Source organism: Rhinichthys klamathensis, unplaced genomic scaffold (assembly GCF_029890125.1).
Source record: "Rhinichthys klamathensis goyatoka isolate OS25496 unplaced genomic scaffold, OSU_Roscu_1.1 h1tg000323l_1, whole genome shotgun sequence".
NCBI classification, from domain to species: Eukaryota; Metazoa; Chordata; class Actinopteri; order Cypriniformes; family Leuciscidae; genus Rhinichthys; species Rhinichthys klamathensis.
This window is the reverse complement of record NW_026606839.1, coordinates 1,892,544-1,914,085: the sequence shown is the minus strand read 5'-3', so window position 1 is coordinate 1,914,085 and position 21,542 is coordinate 1,892,544. Positions and strand designations below refer to the sequence as shown.

Here is a 21,542-nt window from a genome sequence, read left to right as displayed (position 1 = left end):
TCTTGCCAAAACTACCCTTATAATCAATGACACTGTCTACAAGCTGCTTACATCATGTTTGAACTCTTGGTTTTTGAAATGGCTATTTTCGCTCATAACTTCTGAACGGTTTGTCCAAAAATCATAAAAGATTCAGGGCATCATGCCGAGTCGACTGATATCCAATTTTCCCAGATCGGCCATTTTGGCTGTCGGCCATTTTGAATTATGTGCTAAAATGCTGTATTTTTTGAACGCATTAACGAATTGGTACGAAACTTGGTATGGGTCATCAGTACGATGCCCTGAAGGAGCCTGAGAAGTTTCGAAACAGCGCCACCTAGTGGTAAAATAAATTTTTCAAATGCTTATAACAGTATTTTTCAAATGACGCCGTCTACAAGCTGTTTACATCATGTTTGAACTCTTGGTTATTATAAAAGCATTCGTGAGAGTGCAGAAATCGAGTTGCAATGACGAGATCTCTGCATTCATGAGCTCAACAGATACCGTATATATGTCATCGGCTACAATGCTCATCGCTGCCACCTTTTAGATCGAAATATGAACACTTCACGATTAGTTAATCCTGACAGCTGTAATAGTAAAAAAGATTTTCACAAGTAATACTTATTTCATATGCAGATATGTTAGCCAATCACGACGTCTCACAGCAGACACGCCCCTTAAAACTGTTCAAATCAGAGGGTTGAAATCATGGCCTAAATGATTGTTTTTGATGTAAAAATCATAGTAACATAAGTGCACTTTTGTTAGTCACAGAGCTTATTTTATGCAATAATCCAAAAGCCAATTTAGGTTTTTGTCGAGCTCCAATGTCAAGTTAGTTGTCGAGCCAACTCCAAAAATGCATCATCACTGCATCACTCTATTCATTCGGTGCAGATAGTGGCAAAGAAATGAAATTAAATAAGCATTAAATATGTTGAACCGATGTCCACACTCACAGCCTGTGCTTGTAAGATCTTCTGCGTGTCTGATGTGTAAACGCACAGAAAACCGGACCCTCCCACAGGAAGAGAATTCCTAAGGAATGACTCCACTTTGCACAAAGGGAGGAAACACTAAGATACTCGTTAACTCTCACACACACACACACAGATAGTCGGGCTGTTCCCTCAGTTAACACAAACCTCCCTCGTAATCGTCGTCTTGCCCCGCTGGTCCAGCACTGCCCCCTTGAGGAGCAGCAGGAGCTTTCTTCTTCTTCCCGCTGACTCCACCCGGCACCTTCAGAGAGATGGCCAGCTTGGCGTACTGCACGAACACAGCCCAGGACAGAGCTTTTTATTAATACTGGACTGATACGTCTGATTATTTCATTTGTGAGATTTTTTTTGGAACAACAGTAAATCGCATCTAAAAGCTTTGGTTCATCAACAACTGTTCAAATGTTTGGGGTCAGTAAAATATAAAGAAATTAATACTTTTATTGAGCAAGGATGCATTAAATTGTTTAAAAATGACATTTACAATGTTACAAAATATTTCTATTTCAAATAAATGAAATGTAATGGCTGCTGAAAATTCAGATTTGCATCAGAGGAATAAATTACATTCTAAAATGAATATAATACAATATAAATTCTATATTTTATACTATAATTCTATTTTAATAATATTTCACAATATTACTGATTTTACTGTATTTTTGATCAAATAAATCCAGACTTGGAAAACATAAGAGACGACTTCTTAACTTAAAGCTGCAGTCCGTAGTTTTTCCTCTTTGTCGCCATCTCTGTTCGAAATCTGCAATTGCAGTCATTCGCGGAATTATCAACTTTACGTGAGTTGTACATCGGCACCCTCGACACGGCACAGCGCGGATGAACACAATGTTTGAGGAGAGTGTGTCTGTCAGTCACCGCCGGTGTGGATACTGGCATTCACAATCACAGATTATTATTTTTGGAAGTATGACCAACATGACCAATTTTCACCGGAAAATGTCATCTGGACTATTAAGAAACATCCACTTTTGTTCTGGTTCTGACATTGCAGTAAATCGCGCTGATTAAATCTAACGATCGCTTATCATATCACGCAAAACCGTGCAAATTATACTTTGTTCTCAAATTGTTAATGTTAACAACGTCAGCATTGCGTGACTACATGTAATGTCCTTCCGGTATTATCCGTGTTTTCGCATGGGTCCGGTTGCAGTCTCTTTTCTTCTGTAGCCACTCCGAAGTCCGAACGAAGTCTTTTGCATTTTACAGCGGGTGAATCCGCAAATTCCATCAGATTGATAAGTTTAATTATGGCGCTTTTCCACTGCATAGTACGGTACGGTTCGGTTCGGTACGGCTCACTTGTGGTGCTTTTCCACTGCATGGTACAGTACGGTACGGCTCGCTTTAAATGGTACCTGGTCTGTTGAGGTTCCAAGCGTACCGTACCGGTACTAAAATGTGACGTAAAAACACTGCAGATCACTGATTGGTTAGACAGAATCGTCACTACCAGCGTCATTGGACACTAAACCCGCTAGATTTAAATAACCAGTAGACAACAGCCAACGCGGTAGCATCTGTTTTTTAAACTTTAAAAAGAAATGGCTGAATCGTGGTCAGTGGACGAGGTGCAGACGTTCCTCTCGTTGGTTGCCGAGGAGTGGATCCAGCGAGAGCTGGATGGGGCAAAACGGAATGAAAAAGTGTTCCAAGAAGTAGCTCAGCTCTTAGCCGCCCACGGCTATCACCGGACCTACAAACAGTGTAGGGACAAAATAACGATCAGTCCCACCCACTTTGAAGGGGTACTAACTGCGGTGGAATAGCAACCGAGCTAAAGCGAACCGAACCGTACCGAGTCGAGTCGTACCACGCAGTGGAAAAGCGAAGCGAGCCGAACCGTTCCGCGCCGAGTCGAACCGTACCGAGCCGAACCGAGCCGTACCAGCAGTGGAAAAGCGCCATTATATCAAGTGTGAGAAAAGGCTATAAATCTCCACCTCCAGCATCCTCACACGCAATATAGCTAATACTAGCCGAGACTCTTCTTTATGTGTACAGATGTGTGTGTACAGATGTGTGTGTGCAGATGTGTGTGTGCAGATGTGTGTGTGCAGATGTGTGTGTGTGTGTGCAGATGTGTGTGTACAGATGTGTGTGTGTGCAGATGTGTGTGTGTGTGTGCAGATGTGTGTGTACAGATGTGTGTGTGTGTGTGTGCAGATGTGTGTGTACAGATGTGTGTACAGATGTGTGTGTGTGTGTGCAGATGTGTGTGTACAGATGTGTGTGTGTGTGTGTGTGCAGATGTGTGTGTACAGATGTGTGTGTGTGTGTGTGTGTGTGTGTGTGCAGATGTGTGTGTACAGATGGGTGTGTACAGATGTGTGTGTGTGTGTGTGTGCAGATGTGTTTGTACAGATGTGTGTGTGTGTGCAGATGTGTGTGTGTGTGTGTGTGTGTGTGTGTGTGTGTGTGTGCAGATGTGTGTGTACAGATGTCTGTGTGTGCAGATGTGTGTGTACAGATGTGTGTGTACAGATGTGTGTGTGTGCAGATATGTGTGTGCAGATGTGTGTGTGTGCAGATGTGTGTGTGTGTGCAGATGTGTGTGTGTGTGCAGATGTGTGTGTGTGTGTGTGTGTGTGTGTGTGTGTGTGTGTGTGTGTGTGTGTGTGTGTGTGTGTGCAGATGTGTGTGTGCGTGTACAGATGTGTGTGTGTGCAGATGTCTGTGTGCAGATGTGTGTGTGCAGATGTTTGTGTACAGATGTGTGTGTGCAGATGTGTGTGTGCAGATGTGTGTGTGCAGATGTGTGTGTGCAGATGTGTGTGTGTGCAGATGTGTACAGATGTGTGTGTGCAGATGTGTGTGTACAGAATAGATGTGTGTGTACAGATGTGTGTGTACAGATGTGTACAGATGTGTGTGTGCAGATGTGTGTCTACAGAATAGATGTGTGTGTACAGATGTGTGTGTACAGATGTGTGTGTGCAGATGTGTGTCTTCAGAATAGATGTGTGTGTACAGATGTGTGTGTGTACAGATGTGACGTAATGATGCAAAGACATGCTCGAATCTCCCGCTGAAATCCACCAGTACCACAGGAATTAAAAACATTATTACAAGCTTACCGCTTTGAATCGAGCTACGGCAAGCAGAGAGCGTTGAACACTGGCTGGTTATGTATTTTCTCAGATATGTATTTTGGATAATTTTTAACCCAAAAAAGCTACGGACTGCAGCTTTAAAAAAGTTAATATGAATTATATATATTAATATATTATTGTTATTTTTATTCATTTATATTTGAATTGTAATATATTGCATTGTTGTTTTAACAATGGTTTCAGCAAAAAATACTGAGCTGTCGTGAGCGTGTGAAGAATGAGATCTGACACTCACATCATTGTCCATGTACTTGAGTAAAGGTGAGTTGCACACGCGTGACACCTCGTCCTCGTCCTGCTCGTCATACGCCGCCAGTAACGTCTCCATAGACACGCAGTCCTCACTCACACTGAACCCTGGGAGACTGAAGCGAGGGAACAGCACCACATTTCAAACTGATCATGGATAATGCAGTGGATTTGCGGGACGGTGTCACTCGTTTGTACCTGTAACTTTCCCTGACACACTTGTCTGCAGCAACAAAGTCAACTCGGTGAAGATGGACCAGCACTTGAGCGATGGTTTTCTGCAGATAAGAACAACTATATCAAACATCTATTCAAACGACTGCAACATTAGGACACAAATGCAAACGTTCATGAATTTCTCAATGGTAAGAAGCTTGTCAAATTAGACGGATGCCAACATGGACTGGTGTGGGACATGACCTCGTCCTGAAGAACTATGACTAAAACACAAGATCAATTTCAGGTGAATGTCAGTATTTGCACCTTAAAGCAGGTGGGGTAGTTCTCAATATCCTTGTACATGTTCTTCTCTTTTTGGAGGGACACAGCGGCCTCGTCCAACCTGAGGACAATAAAACACACTATCATTAAAGAACACGGCACACATTGGGTCTTTCGTGGACCATGAACAGCTAGAATTGAACATACAGAATACCAAAATGGCGGTGCGGTGGCTTCTCTTTTAGGACGTCATGAGTAATCCAGTTCTATATATAGATCAGAGCTAATGGCCAATGTTTTCTGATAATTCAACGGCCCGTCGTCAATTATTCCTTTCATAAAAACTTGAATTTAAGTCCATGTCTCTCATTTCGCATGACTTCAGAAGACTTTATTGTATTATTTGTTCTTTTCTCACTATATTCTTTCATTTAATGCACAATTTAAAAGGTAACACTTTACTTGAAGGGGTGTGCATCAGACTGACATGACACCTTCATAATCATGACATGACACATGTCATGGATATGAAGGATGTTTCATGCATGTTTATGACAACTGACATTAAGTTTCATTTGCTCAATTATGACCTTTTTTAATGCAAGTATGACATTGTTTGAGATGTCTTTGTCATGACAACTTGACATATTAACACAACCTGTCATAAATATGTCATAAACATGACATAGCAGATTAATTATCAAACTTAAGAAACCATTTAGCTTTATGGGTTAACATTCCATTAAACTGTCATGTGGTTGGTTTTGACATTGGCTCTCATGAGGCCATTATAACATTTTAATGACAAATTCAATTTGTACCACTGTAGTTGAGGTTTTGACATTGGCCTCATGACAGCCAATGTCAAAACCAACCACATGACAGTTTAATGGAATGTTAACCCATAAAGCTAAATGGTTTCTTAAGTTTGATAATTAATCTGCTATGTCATGTTTATGATATATTTATGACTATTTATGTTGTCTTGGTAATGTCAAGTTGTCATGACAAAGACACTGACAGGTTATGATGTATTGGTTTATGTCAAGGTGTCATAACAAAGACATCTCAAACAATGTCATATTTGCATTAAAAATGTCACAATTGAGCGAATGACACTTAATGACAGTTGTCATAAACATGCATGAAACCTCCTTCATATTCATGACATGTGTCATGTCATGATTATGAAGGTGTCATGTCAGTCTTATGCACACCCCTTCAAGTAAAGTGTTACCATTTTTCCTTTTCTGTTCCACAGGCACAAGTTCCACAGGTTTGAAAGGTGAGGAAATGATGTTATAAGCAACACTCCAGGCCATGCATCAGTGATTTTACCACAGTAATTGGTGTTATTATACATGACATGGACTATTAATGCTTAAAGGGCATTTGACCTTTCCTTTAGTGTGTAATATAGCAGTTTGTGTATGTAAAATGTACAGTATGAGAAAAGCATGAACTTTAAATCATGTAAATATATTCTAGCAGACCCTAAAAGTAAACCTTGTAAATGATCATAATATGCTTTAGGACGCACCTGCGCAGTCTCACCAGAAGTCTGGAGGATTTACCCAGAAGCTCTGCGGCCTGTCTGAGACGATCTTCATTCTGAACACATCACGGGTTATGCATGAATATACACAACAAATAGATTTCTGATAAGATTCATTTATGTCACAGTGCTATACACAATCATGTCACCTCAAACACAGATGCGGCCTTCTGGTACAAGTCCACGGCTTTCTCCAGATCCATCGGCTCGATGAGTCTGAAGAAGCGGACGCGCTAGTTAACGCTGGTAATGAGGAGAGAACTCTCACATGCATACAGTTGTTCACACACTTCAGAGAATGCAAAGAAAGTACACGACCTCTCAGGAAGTGTTAGGGTCAGAGATGAACTTTCCCAGCTAATAGGACGGTTTTCTCAAAGTTATGAATTAAGATTATTCCTGTAATAGTATGTTAATAGAATGTTTTCAGCGTTATCTGGTCTTAAAGGAGAACTCCGGCGCAAAATGAACCTTTGGTCTAATTACACATTGTTACCTAGTCAACCGTTATCTGAGATTTGTTTTCATGATTATCGAATGTAAATAGTTTTATCTCTAAAAACAGTTTAGCCTATAAAGCTAGTATAACGCTAGTATATTGGGCATAGTGTAATGACAAATAAAAATCGCTTGTTAATACCACTAACAAGGCTGAAAATAGACCCACACTAACACGGTAGCATAATGAGGGTCCCTACCTTCAAACCGAAGCATTGAGAACTTTGTCAGTGTACAGACAGTTTAATAAGAAGATATTTTAAACATACAGTCAACTTCGCGTATACAGGCAGAAGCCATCTTTGAAATACAGCCTTTACCAGTTGATCTACGAACGCCGATCCAAGTGCGCTGGTGAGATGTGAACGAGCTATAAGTTGTGATAAGGTGAGCGCGAACAGCAGGCTTGGATCGGCGTTCGTAGATCGACTGGTAAAGGCTGTATTTCAAAGATGGCTTCTGCCTGTATACGCGAAGTTGACTGTATGTTTAAAATATCTTCTTATTAAACTGTCTGTACACTGACAAAGTTCTCAATGCTTCGGTTTGAAGGTAGGGACCCTCATTATGCTACCGTGTTAGTGTGGGTCTATTTTCAGCCTTGTTAGTGGTATTAACAAGCGATTTTTATTTGTCATTACACTATGCCCAATATACTAGCGTTATACTAGCTTTATAGGCTAAACTGTTTTTAGAGATAAAACTATTTACATTCGATAATCATGAAAACAAATCTCAGATAACGGTTGACTAGGTAACAATGTGTAATTAGACCAAAGGTTCATTTTGCGCCGGAGTTCTCCTTTAATAATGTTCTCGAAACATTAGCAGTACAAAAACGTCTCAGGTTACGTATGTAACCCTGGTTCCCTGAGAGGGTACGAGACGCTGCGTTTGAGACGCGGTGGGAACGCTCTGCGTGATTGCGTCATGAAGCACGTGTAAAATCAGTCCAATGGAAGCCCGATACGTCATGGGTGACGTCATAGACCAGGAAACTATAAAGCACCCTTGAAAACAGACCGCGACAGCTTCTGAAAAAGTCTGAAGCAAGTCGATCAGGGCATGCAGGAAGTATGGCAGGCAAACGCAGCGTCTCGTTCCCTCTCAGGGAACCAGGGTTACATACGTAACCTGAGACGTTCCCTTTCAAGGGAACTTCGAGCTGCGTTTGAGACGCGGTGGGAACCCCATACCCACTACGCCATAGTGACAAATGCCCGTTCTGTGTGAAGTCCTTGCGCACACTAAGAAGCAAGCAACCTCGCCCCAGGAGTGGAGAGGTCAAGGTCATAAAACCTGACAAATGTATGTGGAGAGGACCAACCTGCCGCATTACAAATGTCAAGAAGGGAAACACCCGAAATTAAGGCCGTAGAGGCCGCCATACTCCTTGTAGAATGGGCCCGTACAGCCATAGGTGAAGGCTGACCGGCCGCTTCATAAGCCAATGATATAGCCTCGACTATCCATTTGCTCATAACCTGTTTAGATGCAGGGCACCCTCTTCTGAGTGACCCAAAACATACAAATAACTGCTCTGACTTACGCCACAGGGCAGCTCTGTGAACGTAGGCATCCAATGCCCGAACTGGACATAACAGGTTCAGTTGTTCCTGATCTGGGGTATTAAAAGGTGGAGGATAAAAGGCCTGCAACACTATTGGGCCCCCAACATTAACTGGGACCTTAGGAATATAACCCGGTCTAGGGTATAGAAATGCTTTCACCATACCAGGTGCAAATTCCAGACATGACGGAGCAACCGACAGGGCATGCAAATCTCCAATTCTCTTGATAGATGAAATAGCAATGAGAAATAAAGCTTTCAAAGTGAGGAATTTTTCTGAAACCTCTTCAATAGGCTCGAAGGGAGCCAGAGCCAGACCCTCAAGTACAATGGCTAAATCCCAAGCCGGTGCTCTAGAGTGCAGTGCAGGTCTCAACCTCAATGTACCACGGAGAAAACGAGTAATCAGAGGATCTCTCCCAAAAGAAGTACCCCCCAGAGGGGTATGATAGGCCGAAATAGCCGCCACATAAACTTTTAAGGTGGAAGGAGATAATCCAGCAGAGAAACGGTCTTGCAGAAAATCGAGAACTGAACCAACAGGGCAGTTAACAGGATCTAACTGACGCTCACCACACCAGGTGGAGAATAATTTCCATTTCAGTGCATACAGTCTTCTCGTGGAAGGAGCTCTGGAATGGAGAATGTCTCAACGACCTCAGTCGAGAGACTGGATTCTATGAGCCTGGCCCCCTCAGAGGCCAGGCCCACAGTTTCCACAACTCCGGTCGAGGGTGAAATATCGTGCCCCCTGCCTGGGACAGCAGGTCCCTCCTGAACGGAATCTCCATGGGAGAGCCGTCCAGAAGAGACAAAGTCCGAGAACCAAACTCGAGTCGGCCAGTATGGGGCTACTAGTAGCAGATGAGCCCCTTCCCGGCGAACCCTCTCCAGAACCTCCGGGAGCATAGATATCGGGGGAAATGCGTACAGGTGCAGCCTCGGCCACACCTGCACCATCGCATCCAGTCCGAGAAGAGCTGGCTGCGTGAGGGGGAACCATATAGAGCAATGCGTTCTACAAACGATGTGAAAGGTCGACTTGACTTTAGTTAGACCAAAGTTCTCCCTAAGAAGCTCCACCACCTCGGGGTGAAGTCTCCAATCCCCTGGGCCTCAGCCCCTGCCTCAACAGGATATCTGCTCTGATATACGAGACCATCAGTGTGTTGTCCGCCATTCGCCGAGCAACCACTCATGATCGCCCCCACTTGTGAGGGAAGCATCCGTCGATAGCAATATGCGTCGACAAGAAGCCCCCAACACTGGGCCTGGGCGAGGAACCAAGGTTCTTCCACATGACCGAAGCACGAAGGCATAGCCGCGTGACCTTGATCATGCGAAAACGTATTTCCCCTCGGAGAAAACCCCTTGGTCCTGAGCCACCACTGCAGGGGTCTCATGAACAGAAGGCCAAAAGTAATACGTTGGACGCAACTGCCATGAGACCCAACCGTCTGAAACTGTTTCACAGTGAGTGACTGGCCTAGATATACCCCATTACGGCTGTAAGAATTGCTACACCCAGAAAAGTGGTCCTCAGAGCACACTCTTCTTGGCGTTGAGAGGCAACCCCAACATCCTTAATGAGACAGAACGACATCTCGATGCCGAACTGCCATAAACTCAGATTGAGCTAGGAGCAACCAATCATTGATGTAGTATAATACGCGAATGCCCTGGAGTCTCAGAAGAGCCAGAGCTGCATCCACGCATACTGTAAAGGTGTGGGGTAATAAACCTAGGCCGAATGGAAGAACCCGATAATGGTATGCTTCGCCCCCGAAAGCAAACCTCGGGAACCTCCCTCATCCTCTTTCGGAAACAATGAAGTAATGGCTGTCTGCTGGGAGGAGGAACCCCTTCTACAGCTCCTTTTGCAGAAGTGACAGTACTTCCTGTTCCATAACCAAAGCCTGCTCGGGGTCCACCAATGAGAGGAAGGACCCCTAGAAATCTGGGCGAACGAGAACCGCTGAAACCCTTTTCTATAGTGTGCAGGACCCACTGAGAAATATGTGGCAGTAGTTTCCACGCTGCCAGAAATTTACTAGGGGAACCAGTCTCTCAAGACTGGCCTCTGGATTTGTTTGAACAGTCACTACGGCGCCCTGAAGCGGCGAACCGGCAGGGAACAACCGAACTGACCATTCTACGACCCTCCTCGGAGGATCGTATGGGGATGCTGACACCTCGGTGCCCTGAACGGAGAACCGGCAGGGAACAACCGAACTGGCAGCGCTGCAACCCTCCTCAAAGAGTTGCACCCCAGAGGAAAAACGATTTCTCAAAACCGTCCCTTGGTTGAACAGTCACTACGGTGCCTTGAAGCGGCGAACCGGCAGGGAACAACCGAACTGACCGCTCTACGATCCTCCTCGGAGGATCGTATGGGGACGCTGACACCTCGGTGCCCTGAACGGCGAACCGGCAGGGAACAACCGAACTGGCAGCGCTGCGACCCTCCTCAGAGAGTCGCACCCCAGAGGTCGCCGAGGAGAAACGATTTCTCAAAACCGTCCCTGCCCCGGAGGAGCCCTCAGAAGCCTGATAGCCTCGTTTTCTTGCGACAGGACTTCTTGTCTAAGCTTTATTAGAGATGATGACAGTCCTCAGATCTTGCCTACCTCCAACTAGCTTAGTTCCTACGACCCTCCTCGGAGGATCGTTGAAAAAAGCAGGCACTTCGGCGCCCTGAAACGGCGAACCGGCAGGGAAACCGAACTGACTGCTCTTCTTTTTTCTTATTTGAAGGCTCGTTTGGGGACACTGACACCTTGGTGCCCTGAAACGGCGAACCGGCAGGGAAACCGAACTGGCAGTACTGCGACCCTCCTCAGAGAGTCGCACCCCAAAGGGCGCTGAGGAGAAACGATTTCTCAAAACCGTCCCTACCCCAGAGGGGACCACCCTTAGAAGCCTGATCGCCTCGGCGTCAGGGCTTCTTACATTTACATTTACATTTACATTTATTCATTTAGCTGACGCTTTTATCCAAAGCGACTTACAATTGCTATATATGTCAGAGGTCGCACGCCTCTGGAGCACCTAGGGGTTAAGTGTCTTGCTCAGGGACACATTGGTGTCTCACAGTGGATTCGAACCCGGGTCTCTCACACCAAAGGCATGTGTCTTATCCACTGCGCCATTACCACCCCACCCTTCTTCTTTGTCAAAGCTATTTTAGAGATAAAACAGTCCTCAGATCTTGCATGTCTCTAACTGGCTAGACTGCGACCGCCACCCAGGTACCCCTCAATTGCGGAGGAGCCCGAATGGCGACGCTCTGTTTTGCACTTTGTGCTGAGAGGAGCATAATAGGCCGTCTCAGGAACATTAGATTGGTGAGGAAGAAACCTCTGGAACGCCGCTGAATGGTTTATTTCTTAGTTTTCTTGAAAGCGGAGCGTCCAGAAGAACAGACATAATTATATCTTTATTTTCCTTTATCTTTATATCAGAAAAAACTTATATATATATACATATATATCACTCTGCGGCCACCAGCAGGAAACAACCGAACTGGCAGCGCTGCGACCCTCCTCAGAGAGTCGCCCCTCACATTCATTCATGTCCTTAAATACTCTACCCACCAGCGCTGCCTAATAAAAATGTATTCATTATTAAGATGGCTGGTGGGTAACGTCGGGGTTAATAACGATAACGCCGACTCGGGAGACAGAAAGCTCGCAAGCGTCTCTTTAACCCGAGGCAATGTCATACTATGATACTTAATACCCAAACATTACTATAGTCAGACATCTGGGGATTAAACACATAAAATACAAACCGGTTTATTCCACAATCTCGACACCTCAGTGTGGAGATAGGGGAAAAACCACAGTCCCCGACGAGGAGGCTGAGATACAGAGTTTTCCTGTTTTAAGATACAGTTCATCTAACAAACTCTTCTTTATTTTCAATCTCATAATATTCAACTGGCCAGTAAATATTTAACTGGCAACAGCACTAGATAAAACCTCCTTTTTTTCTTTAAAAAAGCTCCTCTTTATTCAACAGAGTTATGAGCTGGAAAATTTATTCATTGAAAACTCAAACATCTGCCTTTTTATAAAGATTTGTATTTGTTTTGTTCTCTTTCTTATTAAACAAAACACTAACGATACCAATTCCTCGGAACTGGAAATCGCAGCACACTAGATCTGGCATGTGAAAGCTGAGAAAGGGCGGAGCCCGTCCCAACCCCCGCTGTCAGATCCGTTTTCGAACCCCGAAATACGAGCCGTCTCCGAGCCTCGGCAACAGAGAGACCCGCTCGGGGAACGCGAACCGAAACGTCCTCCTCGAAGAACGCCCGGCGGGAGCGGAGCGTCCTCACGGACAGCTTCTCGCAATGCACAGTCAGATCCCTCGAGAAATGACTGTTGCATGCTCCACTCCCAAACAGCAACAAAAAGCTGATGTGTGTCCCCACCCGTGATGTAACGAGGGCAGGGAACAACACAACGTCTATAATATTGCTTTGCTCGCCATAATGATAGATAGTGATATATATATTGGGCTTGACAAACAACAATAAATAGACAAGGACAGAATCACAGAGAGCGCTTGCTGAAGACAACAGAAGCTGTCGCGGTCTGTTTTCAAGGGTGCTTTATAGTTTCCTGGTCTATGACGTCACCCATGACGTATCGGGCTTCCATTGGACTGATTTTACACGTGCTTCATGACGCAATCACGCAGAGCGTTCCCACCGCGTCTCAAACGCAGCTCGAAGTTCCCTTGAAAGGGAACATTATTTCTACATCATTCATGGAACGTTTTTTTCTGAAACGTTGGATGTTCATCTAACATTTTTCAATGTTACTACTTACTACTAGAGAATATTTAAAAGTAATAATCCCATAATGTTGTCAAAATTATCAAATGGAATGTCCTCTCAATGTTCGTATAACCACAAAAAAAAAAAAGTTTTTGAAACATTTAATGAACTACACCGTTTTGAACATTCAGAGAACCTTCAAAAATAACATTTTCATAACTTAATGGGAACGTTTTAGAACATATTTTTGTTAGCTGGTAAGAGGCAACATTTGCCCACTGGAAGTTTTCACCTTTGTAAGGGACATTTTTATAATTATCTAAGATAATTAATATTAATAAATCAATGATAATTAAATATAGATACACTAAATACATCTGTGTTGTTGTTTTTAAGTCAGATATTTCAATTTAATCAATTAATTCAAACAATCAGAATCAATCAGAAGCTGATCTTGTAAGGATGATGTACATCATACAAAACAAGCAGAGAACCGTTTATTATTAGTTTTGTTTATACATTAGAAAATCAAAATTTTACATTGGCTATTTTATTAGGATCCATAGTATGGATTATATTTGCTGTCATTGTTTTTATTGTTCATCAGCTGTAAACAAAAAAAAATCATTCTGAAAGTGATTCAAATGATCTCCTTTATCTGTGCTGTTATACTCTTTTATATTTTTAGAACTACATCTTTATCGTTATAGTTATCATCCTTGGTGTGAACAGGCCTTTCCTTTTAAAATAAGGTTGAAATACAATAAAAATGTTAAATGTAATAATTTGTGTGGTTCTAGTCTTTGCACCTGTTTGAATCAGCTCTCCTCTGATGGATTAGAATTGACTATGTCACAAAAAAACTAGGGTCCTAGAAATGCGGCCCCTTAGTCTGTGGTCCTGAAACTGCAGCCTCCAATAATGCAAGATTATATTATAGGTTAATTCCGCCCCTGGTTTTGATCAGTCATCGGTGTGTATACTCACTTCCCAGCCCTGTCCAAGGCTATCCCAGCAGTGCCAGAGGTCCCGTTCTCCATGTACATGATGCTGGCCTTCTCTATCAGCTGGATGGCTTCAGGCATCTTCTTCATGTCCTGCAGATGTGCAAGAGTCATTCACACACCGTCTCAAACCTACAGGCCATCCATAACCATCACTGTACGGACCGACTCACCTTCAACATCATGCCGGCTTGTTCATACGCTCTGAGAAGAAGAGAAGCATGTTTGATCATCGATGGCAATAAGGTGAGTATTGTACAGACAGTTAAAGACGCATTCTACTTAAGTAGTCAATTATAGATAGTTAATATTGTAATATGTTGTTAAAGGGTTAGTTCACCCAAAAATGAAAATGATGTCATTAATGCCTCACCCTCATGTCGTCCCAAGCCCGTAAGACCTCCGTTCATCTTCGGGACACAGTTTAAGATATTTTAGATTTAGTCCGAGAGCTTTCTGTCCCTCCATTGTAAATGTATGTACGGTATACTGTCCTTGTCCAGAAAGGAAATAAAGACATCATCAAAGTAGTCCATGTGACATCAGTGGGTTAGTTAGAGTGTGTTGAAGCATCGAAAATACATTTTGGTCCAAAAATAACAAAAACTACGACTTTATTCAGCATTGTATTGTCTTCCGGTTCTGTTGTGGATCCGCGTTCAGTGCCGCCGCTGACGTGTGTCTGGTGTGTGTGTGTGTGTGTGTGTGTGTGTATTCTGGTTCTGTTGTGGATCCGCGTTCAGTGCCGCTGCTGACGTAAGACGCTGCTGACGTGTGTCTGGTGTGTGTGTGTGTATTCTGGTTCTTTTGTGGATCCGCGTTCAGTGACGCCGCTGACGTGTGTCTGGTGTGTGTGTGTGTGTGTGTGTATTCCGGTTCTGTTGTGGATCCGCGTTCAGTGCCGCCGCTGACGTAAGACGCTGCTGACGTGTGTCTGGTGTGTGTGTGTGTGTGTGTGTGTGTGTATTCTGGTTCTGTTGTGGATCCGCGTTCAGTGCCGCCGCTGACGTAAGACGCTGCTGACGTGTGTCTGGTGTGTGTGTGTGTGTGTGTATTCTGGTTCTGTTGTGGATCCGCGTTCAGTGACGCCGCTGACGTAAGACGCTGCTGACGTGTGTCTGGTGTGTGTGTGTGTGTGACGTAAGACGCTGCTGACGTGTGTCTGGTGTGTGTGTGTGTGTGTGTGTGTGTGTGTGTATTCTGGTTCTGTTGTGGATCCGCGTTCAGTGACGCCGCTGACGTAAGACGCTGCTGACGTGTCTCTGGTGTGTGTGTGTGTGTGTGTGTGTTCTGGTTCTGGTTCGCCCGAGCTTCGTTTACAGTCTGAGGGAGACGCACGCTGGAAACAAAACAATCTTCGCAAACATGTCTAAGGATTTCCACACAGAGGAAGACTTGCATTTTTTTGCCCAGCCATATTTATTTGAACCCGAATACACACACACACACACACACACACACACACACACACACACACGCACCAGACACACGTCAGCAGCGTCTTACGTCAGCGGCGGCACTGAACGCGGATCCACAACAGAACCAGAATACACACACACACACACACACACACCAGACACACGTCAGCAGCGTCTTACGTCAGCAGCGGCACTGAACGCGGATCCACAACAGAACCAGAATGCACACACACACACCAGACACACGTCAGCGGCGTCACTGAACGCAGATCCACAACAGAACCGGAAGACAATACAATGCTGAATAAAGTCGTATTTTTTGTTATTTTTGGACCAAAATGTATTTTCGATGCTTCAACACACTCTAACTAACCCACTGATGTCACATGGACTACTTTGATGATGTCTTTATTTCCTTTCTGGACAAGGACAGTATACCGTACATACATTTTCAATGGAGGGACAGAAAGCTCTCGGACTAAATCTAAATTATCTTAAACTGTGTCCCGAAGATGAACGGAGGTCTGACGGGCTTGGAACGACACGAGGGAGAGTCATCAATGACATCATTTTCATTTTTGGGTGAACTAACCCTTTAACCATGAAATTAGTCAACTAAATTAGTTTAGCATAGATAAGTAAACTATAGAGTTATTTGAATTATAAACATTTACTACTTACTTTGCTGCATGGAAGAGTCTGTGAGTTTTCGTTAAGTAAATATAAGTACCGAAGGAGGGAATAAAACCAAAGCTTAAAAATGACTACATACACAACTGTTCAAAAATTTGCGGTCGGGAAGATTCATTAATGTTTTAGAAAGTCTCTTCTACTCACCAAGGCTGCATTTATTTGATCAAAAATACAGTAAAAAAACGTAATATTTCAAAATATTATTACAATTTAAAATATCTGTTTTCTATCGTAATATATTTTAAAATATGATTTATTCCTGTGTTCAAAGCTGAATTTTCAGCATCATTACTCCAGTCTTCAGTGTCACATGATCCTTCAGAAATCATTCTAATATGAGGATTTGCTGCTCAAGAAACATTTCTGATTATGATCAATGTTGGAAACAGTTGTGCTGCTTCATATTTTTGAGGAAACCCTGATAAATTTGATCTATCAGGATTCTTTGATGAATAGAAAGTTCAAAAGAACAGCATTTATTTGAAACTTCTTTTGAATGGTAGCGTACATACATACAGTACCTGCATATATGGCGTAGTTCTTCCTATAAATTGTACCTAATATTTGAACATTCGGGTGATTCAATCATATAGTGCAGCAGAAACATCTGACTTTAGAGATACAGTAAAATCCTGCTGTACTGCACAATATTTAGTCTTATTTGGTGTATTATCTTTGCAGTTGTGATTTCTTCTTCTTCTTCACAGTGTTCTTCATGAAGTGCTGATGTGCAGAAGGATACGTTTTGTTTTCTGTGTGGTACTCGGCCTCTTTCAGGTACGCATCCTTCGCTTGTTCAAACTGCTTCGCATTTTTGAAAGCCACAGCTAATAAAACACAAACAGACATTGGCAAAAGTTATAATCGTGATGGGCATTATATTTCAGATCAATTACATTCCCTTCATCAATAATATCAGTGCAAGACGTTCCTTTATTTAAGGTTTACATCACCTGCTTTTGCCATCTCTGAAGCGGCTTCATCATAATCAGGTTTCCACTTGGTCATGCTGGTCTTTAAGCTGTGATGAAAACACATCATGTCATGCGGTGTCTGCTAACCCAACACTTGTGTGAAAGAACCGTGCTTGAATGTGCACTTGTAGTGTATTTCAAATCTTAAAAGTATATTTTTAAAAACTTTACTAGCAGAAAACACAATAATAATTCAATAAATGCCACTTATAGTGTACTTAAAGAGAGCACACTTTCAAGTGCACTTTTAAAAAGCGCACTTTGTAATAATGTCAAATTAAACGTCTGGTCAAACTTTATATTAGGGTACAATTCTCACTATTAAAGGAGCTGTATGTAAGAAATTTATTTCAATTAATCATAAAATGGCCCTGATATGTCACTAGACATTAAGAAATCATGTACATTTCAAATACTTCTATCACTGACAACAGTAGTCTGGCCAGGATATCGTCATTTAAATAGTGCAGTTGCAGCCCTCAACTGATATTGATGTTGTCATGTTGTGTTTTGGTCTGATGCTCCACCCTCCACCTATCTACCAATCACGAAGTCAGTAGTGTTGCGGCATCCGGGTTGCCAGCTCTGCTCTAGTTACCACAGCTGCAGCTCGTCATGTTCCTGCTGGATCCTGCAGCCGATCTGGCAACCTCGAGTCAGGGAGGAGGGGGAGGGGATACACCACTCTACAGTAATTTGAAAGTGATTGCAGTACTAGTTTTGGCCACAATCTTACATACAGCTCCTTTAACTATGACATTTGCCTCAATAAACTCATAATTACTGCTTAAATAGTTAAGGTAGTTGTTGGATTGGGATGTAGAATATGATCATGCAGAATAAGGCATTAATATGTGCTTTATAAGTACTAATAAACAGCCAATATCCTAGTAATATGCATGCTAATAAGCAACAAGTTAATAGTGAGAATTGAACCCTAAACTAAAGTGTTACCAAAAGTTTTACTTTAAAGTACATTTTAAATTATTCATTGTTTGCTGAATTGTACTTTCACAGGATAATAGATATTACAAAAAAATGTACCATTATATAATATAATGCACATCATTTAACACTAGTTTTTGAACTGGTTGTAACACATATTACAAAAATGTCCCATAATATAATATAATGCACATCATTTAACTAGTTTTTGAACTAAGTGTAACAGATAATACAAAGATGTGCCATAATATAATAATGCACATAATTTAACATTTAGTTTTTGAACTAGGTGTTCGTAAACAACCTTTGGAACAAGCACATTTATGTAATAGGAATTTGACTCGAAATTCACTGCGATGTAGAGTGTGTGACAACTTGCCCCCGTGTCTCCTACATGATGTGCACGTAAACATCATCAGCAGGGTTCTCAAGTCTCACGCATTGGCCGTGAGACACACGCAATTCAACCAGTTCACACGCTCACACGCCACACCGTGTATTTCTCACGCTGAAAAGGCAATGCCAACCAAGTTGTCCTGCAAGCTTTATATATAACGTTGTATACGAGGCGCATGCACACAAAGATACGTTTCCTGCCGCCAGCGCGTCCGCATCTCGGCCAGATTGCGTTCGTTACTATAGGCAATTTATAGACGCGCGAAGTCCGCGAACACACACGGAAGTTCGGCCACCGCGACATCGCGCGAACACACGTCGTGATGGAGAAAGTAAGTTGGAAGAAAGCTCGCCTAACATTTTTAGACTAGAAGTTCTAGAACATTTAATATATAGCCCATCGTATACATTATTGATTCAGTCAAAAACTCTACAACTGCTTTGCAACCAGGCCAAAAGCTTTGGCTCAGTTTAGCTAAGGAAATGTTATTGGGTATGGGAAGGAATGAAGATGTATTTCTTCAGTTTATTTTAAATTCTATATTATACTGTAGTAATAGTATTTCTAGTTAGCAGAGTGCTCTTGGTAATATTGTATATCCTGTCAAAACATACATTAGCCTAATCATTGCCATTGCATTTGTATTTTTCAAAGATGTCAGGGAAAAATGCAAAAATATTTGTTTTTCCAAACATTTTGGAGCAATTTGTTATATATTTGTAGCCTAATTTTGAAATATAACATTAAAGAGTAGGCCTATATTTGATGTGATGAATTGCTCTGTCATTTATCAGATTTACCAATTGTTATAATTAAAATTTTTGCTGGTTAATTATGAACAATGGGTAAAATTGGGGGCGGGGCTAGGCGGGGGCGGGGCTCCATTTAGGCTGCTCCCCTAACCGCATGTGATCTCACTCCAAGCTTTTGATAAAACTTGAGAACCCTGATCATCAGTAGTGTTTATAATGAGGAACATTAGGACCAATGGATGCAGCTGTCGTCAAGGTAACCTCCAGCACTGATTACGCAATCAGTCTTGCGGTGTAACAACATGCATCCTTCAGCATCTCATATAACGATCTGGACTGATTTCATTGTTACATTAGTTCAAAGCAGCAAACGCATCCCGTTATCTAGCAGCAGAATGAGGCTATAGGCTATAGTCAGTCTCCCTGTCAGCGACAGCAGGCCGAGGTCTGACCTGTCCTGTCCTGTCCTGTCCGCTCATTCTGTGTCTACATGAGAATAATCTCATAAATCTCACCATTTCTCGGCTTTGGCGATGTGCTCGTGCGCCTCGTTGATCTTCTGTGCGGCCATGGCTCAGTGTTTCGCGGATGAAGAGCAAACACACACACACAGACACAGACACACACTGACCCGCTGCTCAGGAGGAGGAGGATGATGATGATGGACCGTTACGTAGATTATCCAGATTTTCTTTAGAGCTCATCCGCGTCACGGTGTTTTTCTACGGGAGCCCGAGTGGGATGCAGCAATCCACCCTTCAACATCTGCGATTTACAATTGCCTTATTTTTATTATGTATATATTAATTTATATATAAATAGAATCTAGTTATTTATTCATGTGTTTACGAATATAATATATTTGTTGTTTTTATAATTATATAGAATAATAAGCCTATATTGTTTGTTCATAAAAAAATGTTTGTATAAGTAGAATCTATTATTATTTATTTCTTAATGTGTTTACGGATAAAATATATTTGTTATTTTATAATTATATAGAATAATATACTGTTTGCCTTTATTTGTATTATTCATGTACTAATTTATGTATAAGTAGAATTGATTTATTTGTTTGTTTACGGATATAATATATTTGTTATTTTTATAATTATACAGAATTATTCATATATTAATTGATGTATATGTAAAAATTATTTTTTTATTATTATTATTAATGTGTTTACAGATACAATATATTTGTTTTTATAATAATATACGGTAGAATAGTAAATTGTTTTGCTTTATTTTTTATATTTATATCTTAATTTATGTATGTGTTATTTCTTTATTTATTTACTCAGAGAATATATCATTTTTATGGTTATAGAATATAGATAATATATATGTAAATGTATTTATAGATACATTTTTTATATTTGCAATTTATTTAAGAATCTTTTTTGCAACATTCACAAAAAAAAATGTACCGATTAAAATCATACTCTTAGTTTTCTATATTACATGTGCGATATTTAGATGTATAAAACACATTTGTTTACTGTCAAAGAAGAATAAAGAAAAGGTGGGTGTAACTGGTATCATAATATTTAGATTATCGGGAGAAAACGACTGTTCCTGGGTTCTCCCAAGGTTTTTTTCTTCTCCATTCTGTCTCTGATGGAGTTTTGGTTCCTTGCCACTGTTGCCTTTGGCTTTAGGCTTGCTTAGTTGGGGACATTTAATATTCAACAATATTATTGATCTGCATGCATTGAGACCATTATATAAGAACTGAACTGAGCTGGACGATGACATCACTGTTTTCTCCAGAGCGGCTATAAATGAACTAAATTAATAACTTTTTTTTACAACAAAAATGAACCATCACTGAACTTATTCAACTGGACTATAACGCTGTTTTCTTCTAGGTCTGCTGTACAGCAGAAACAAACTTTCTAGCATTATTTTCTGTTATCACTGTAAAGTTGCTTTGAAACAATCTGCATTGTAAAAATTGCTATATAAATAAAGTTGACTTGAAAATTAAGACTATAATAAAATAAAATACAGTTATTAGTAGCTGAAATATCAGGTAGAATTATGGTGCTTTTCTAGTAAATAACTATTGAAAAAGCAACATATGTCTGCTCTTTATTCTTCCACATTTGATATGAAATATTATTTCTAAGTGATG

At 41.6% G+C, this 21,542-nt stretch overlaps 1 protein-coding gene across 1 annotated transcript; it reads right to left on the bottom strand.

Annotated features, from left to right (window-relative positions):
• Window positions 1-915: 915 nt before the first annotated feature.
• On the bottom strand, window positions 916-20,101 carry napgb (N-ethylmaleimide-sensitive factor attachment protein, gamma b). The gene is made up of 12 exons (XM_056271652.1): window positions 19,921-20,101; window positions 17,291-17,358; window positions 17,080-17,164; window positions 16,326-16,343; window positions 14,400-14,430; window positions 14,210-14,319; window positions 6,521-6,587; window positions 6,357-6,427; window positions 4,859-4,937; window positions 4,574-4,653; window positions 4,362-4,491; window positions 916-1,257 (listed from the first exon to the last, which is right to left on the bottom strand). Exons 1-12 carry the CDS (start codon window positions 19,974-19,976, stop codon window positions 1,123-1,125), a joined length of 930 nt encoding a protein of 309 aa, XP_056127627.1. The 5' UTR covers window positions 19,977-20,101; the 3' UTR covers window positions 916-1,122.
• Window positions 20,102-21,542: the final 1,441 nt, after the last annotated feature.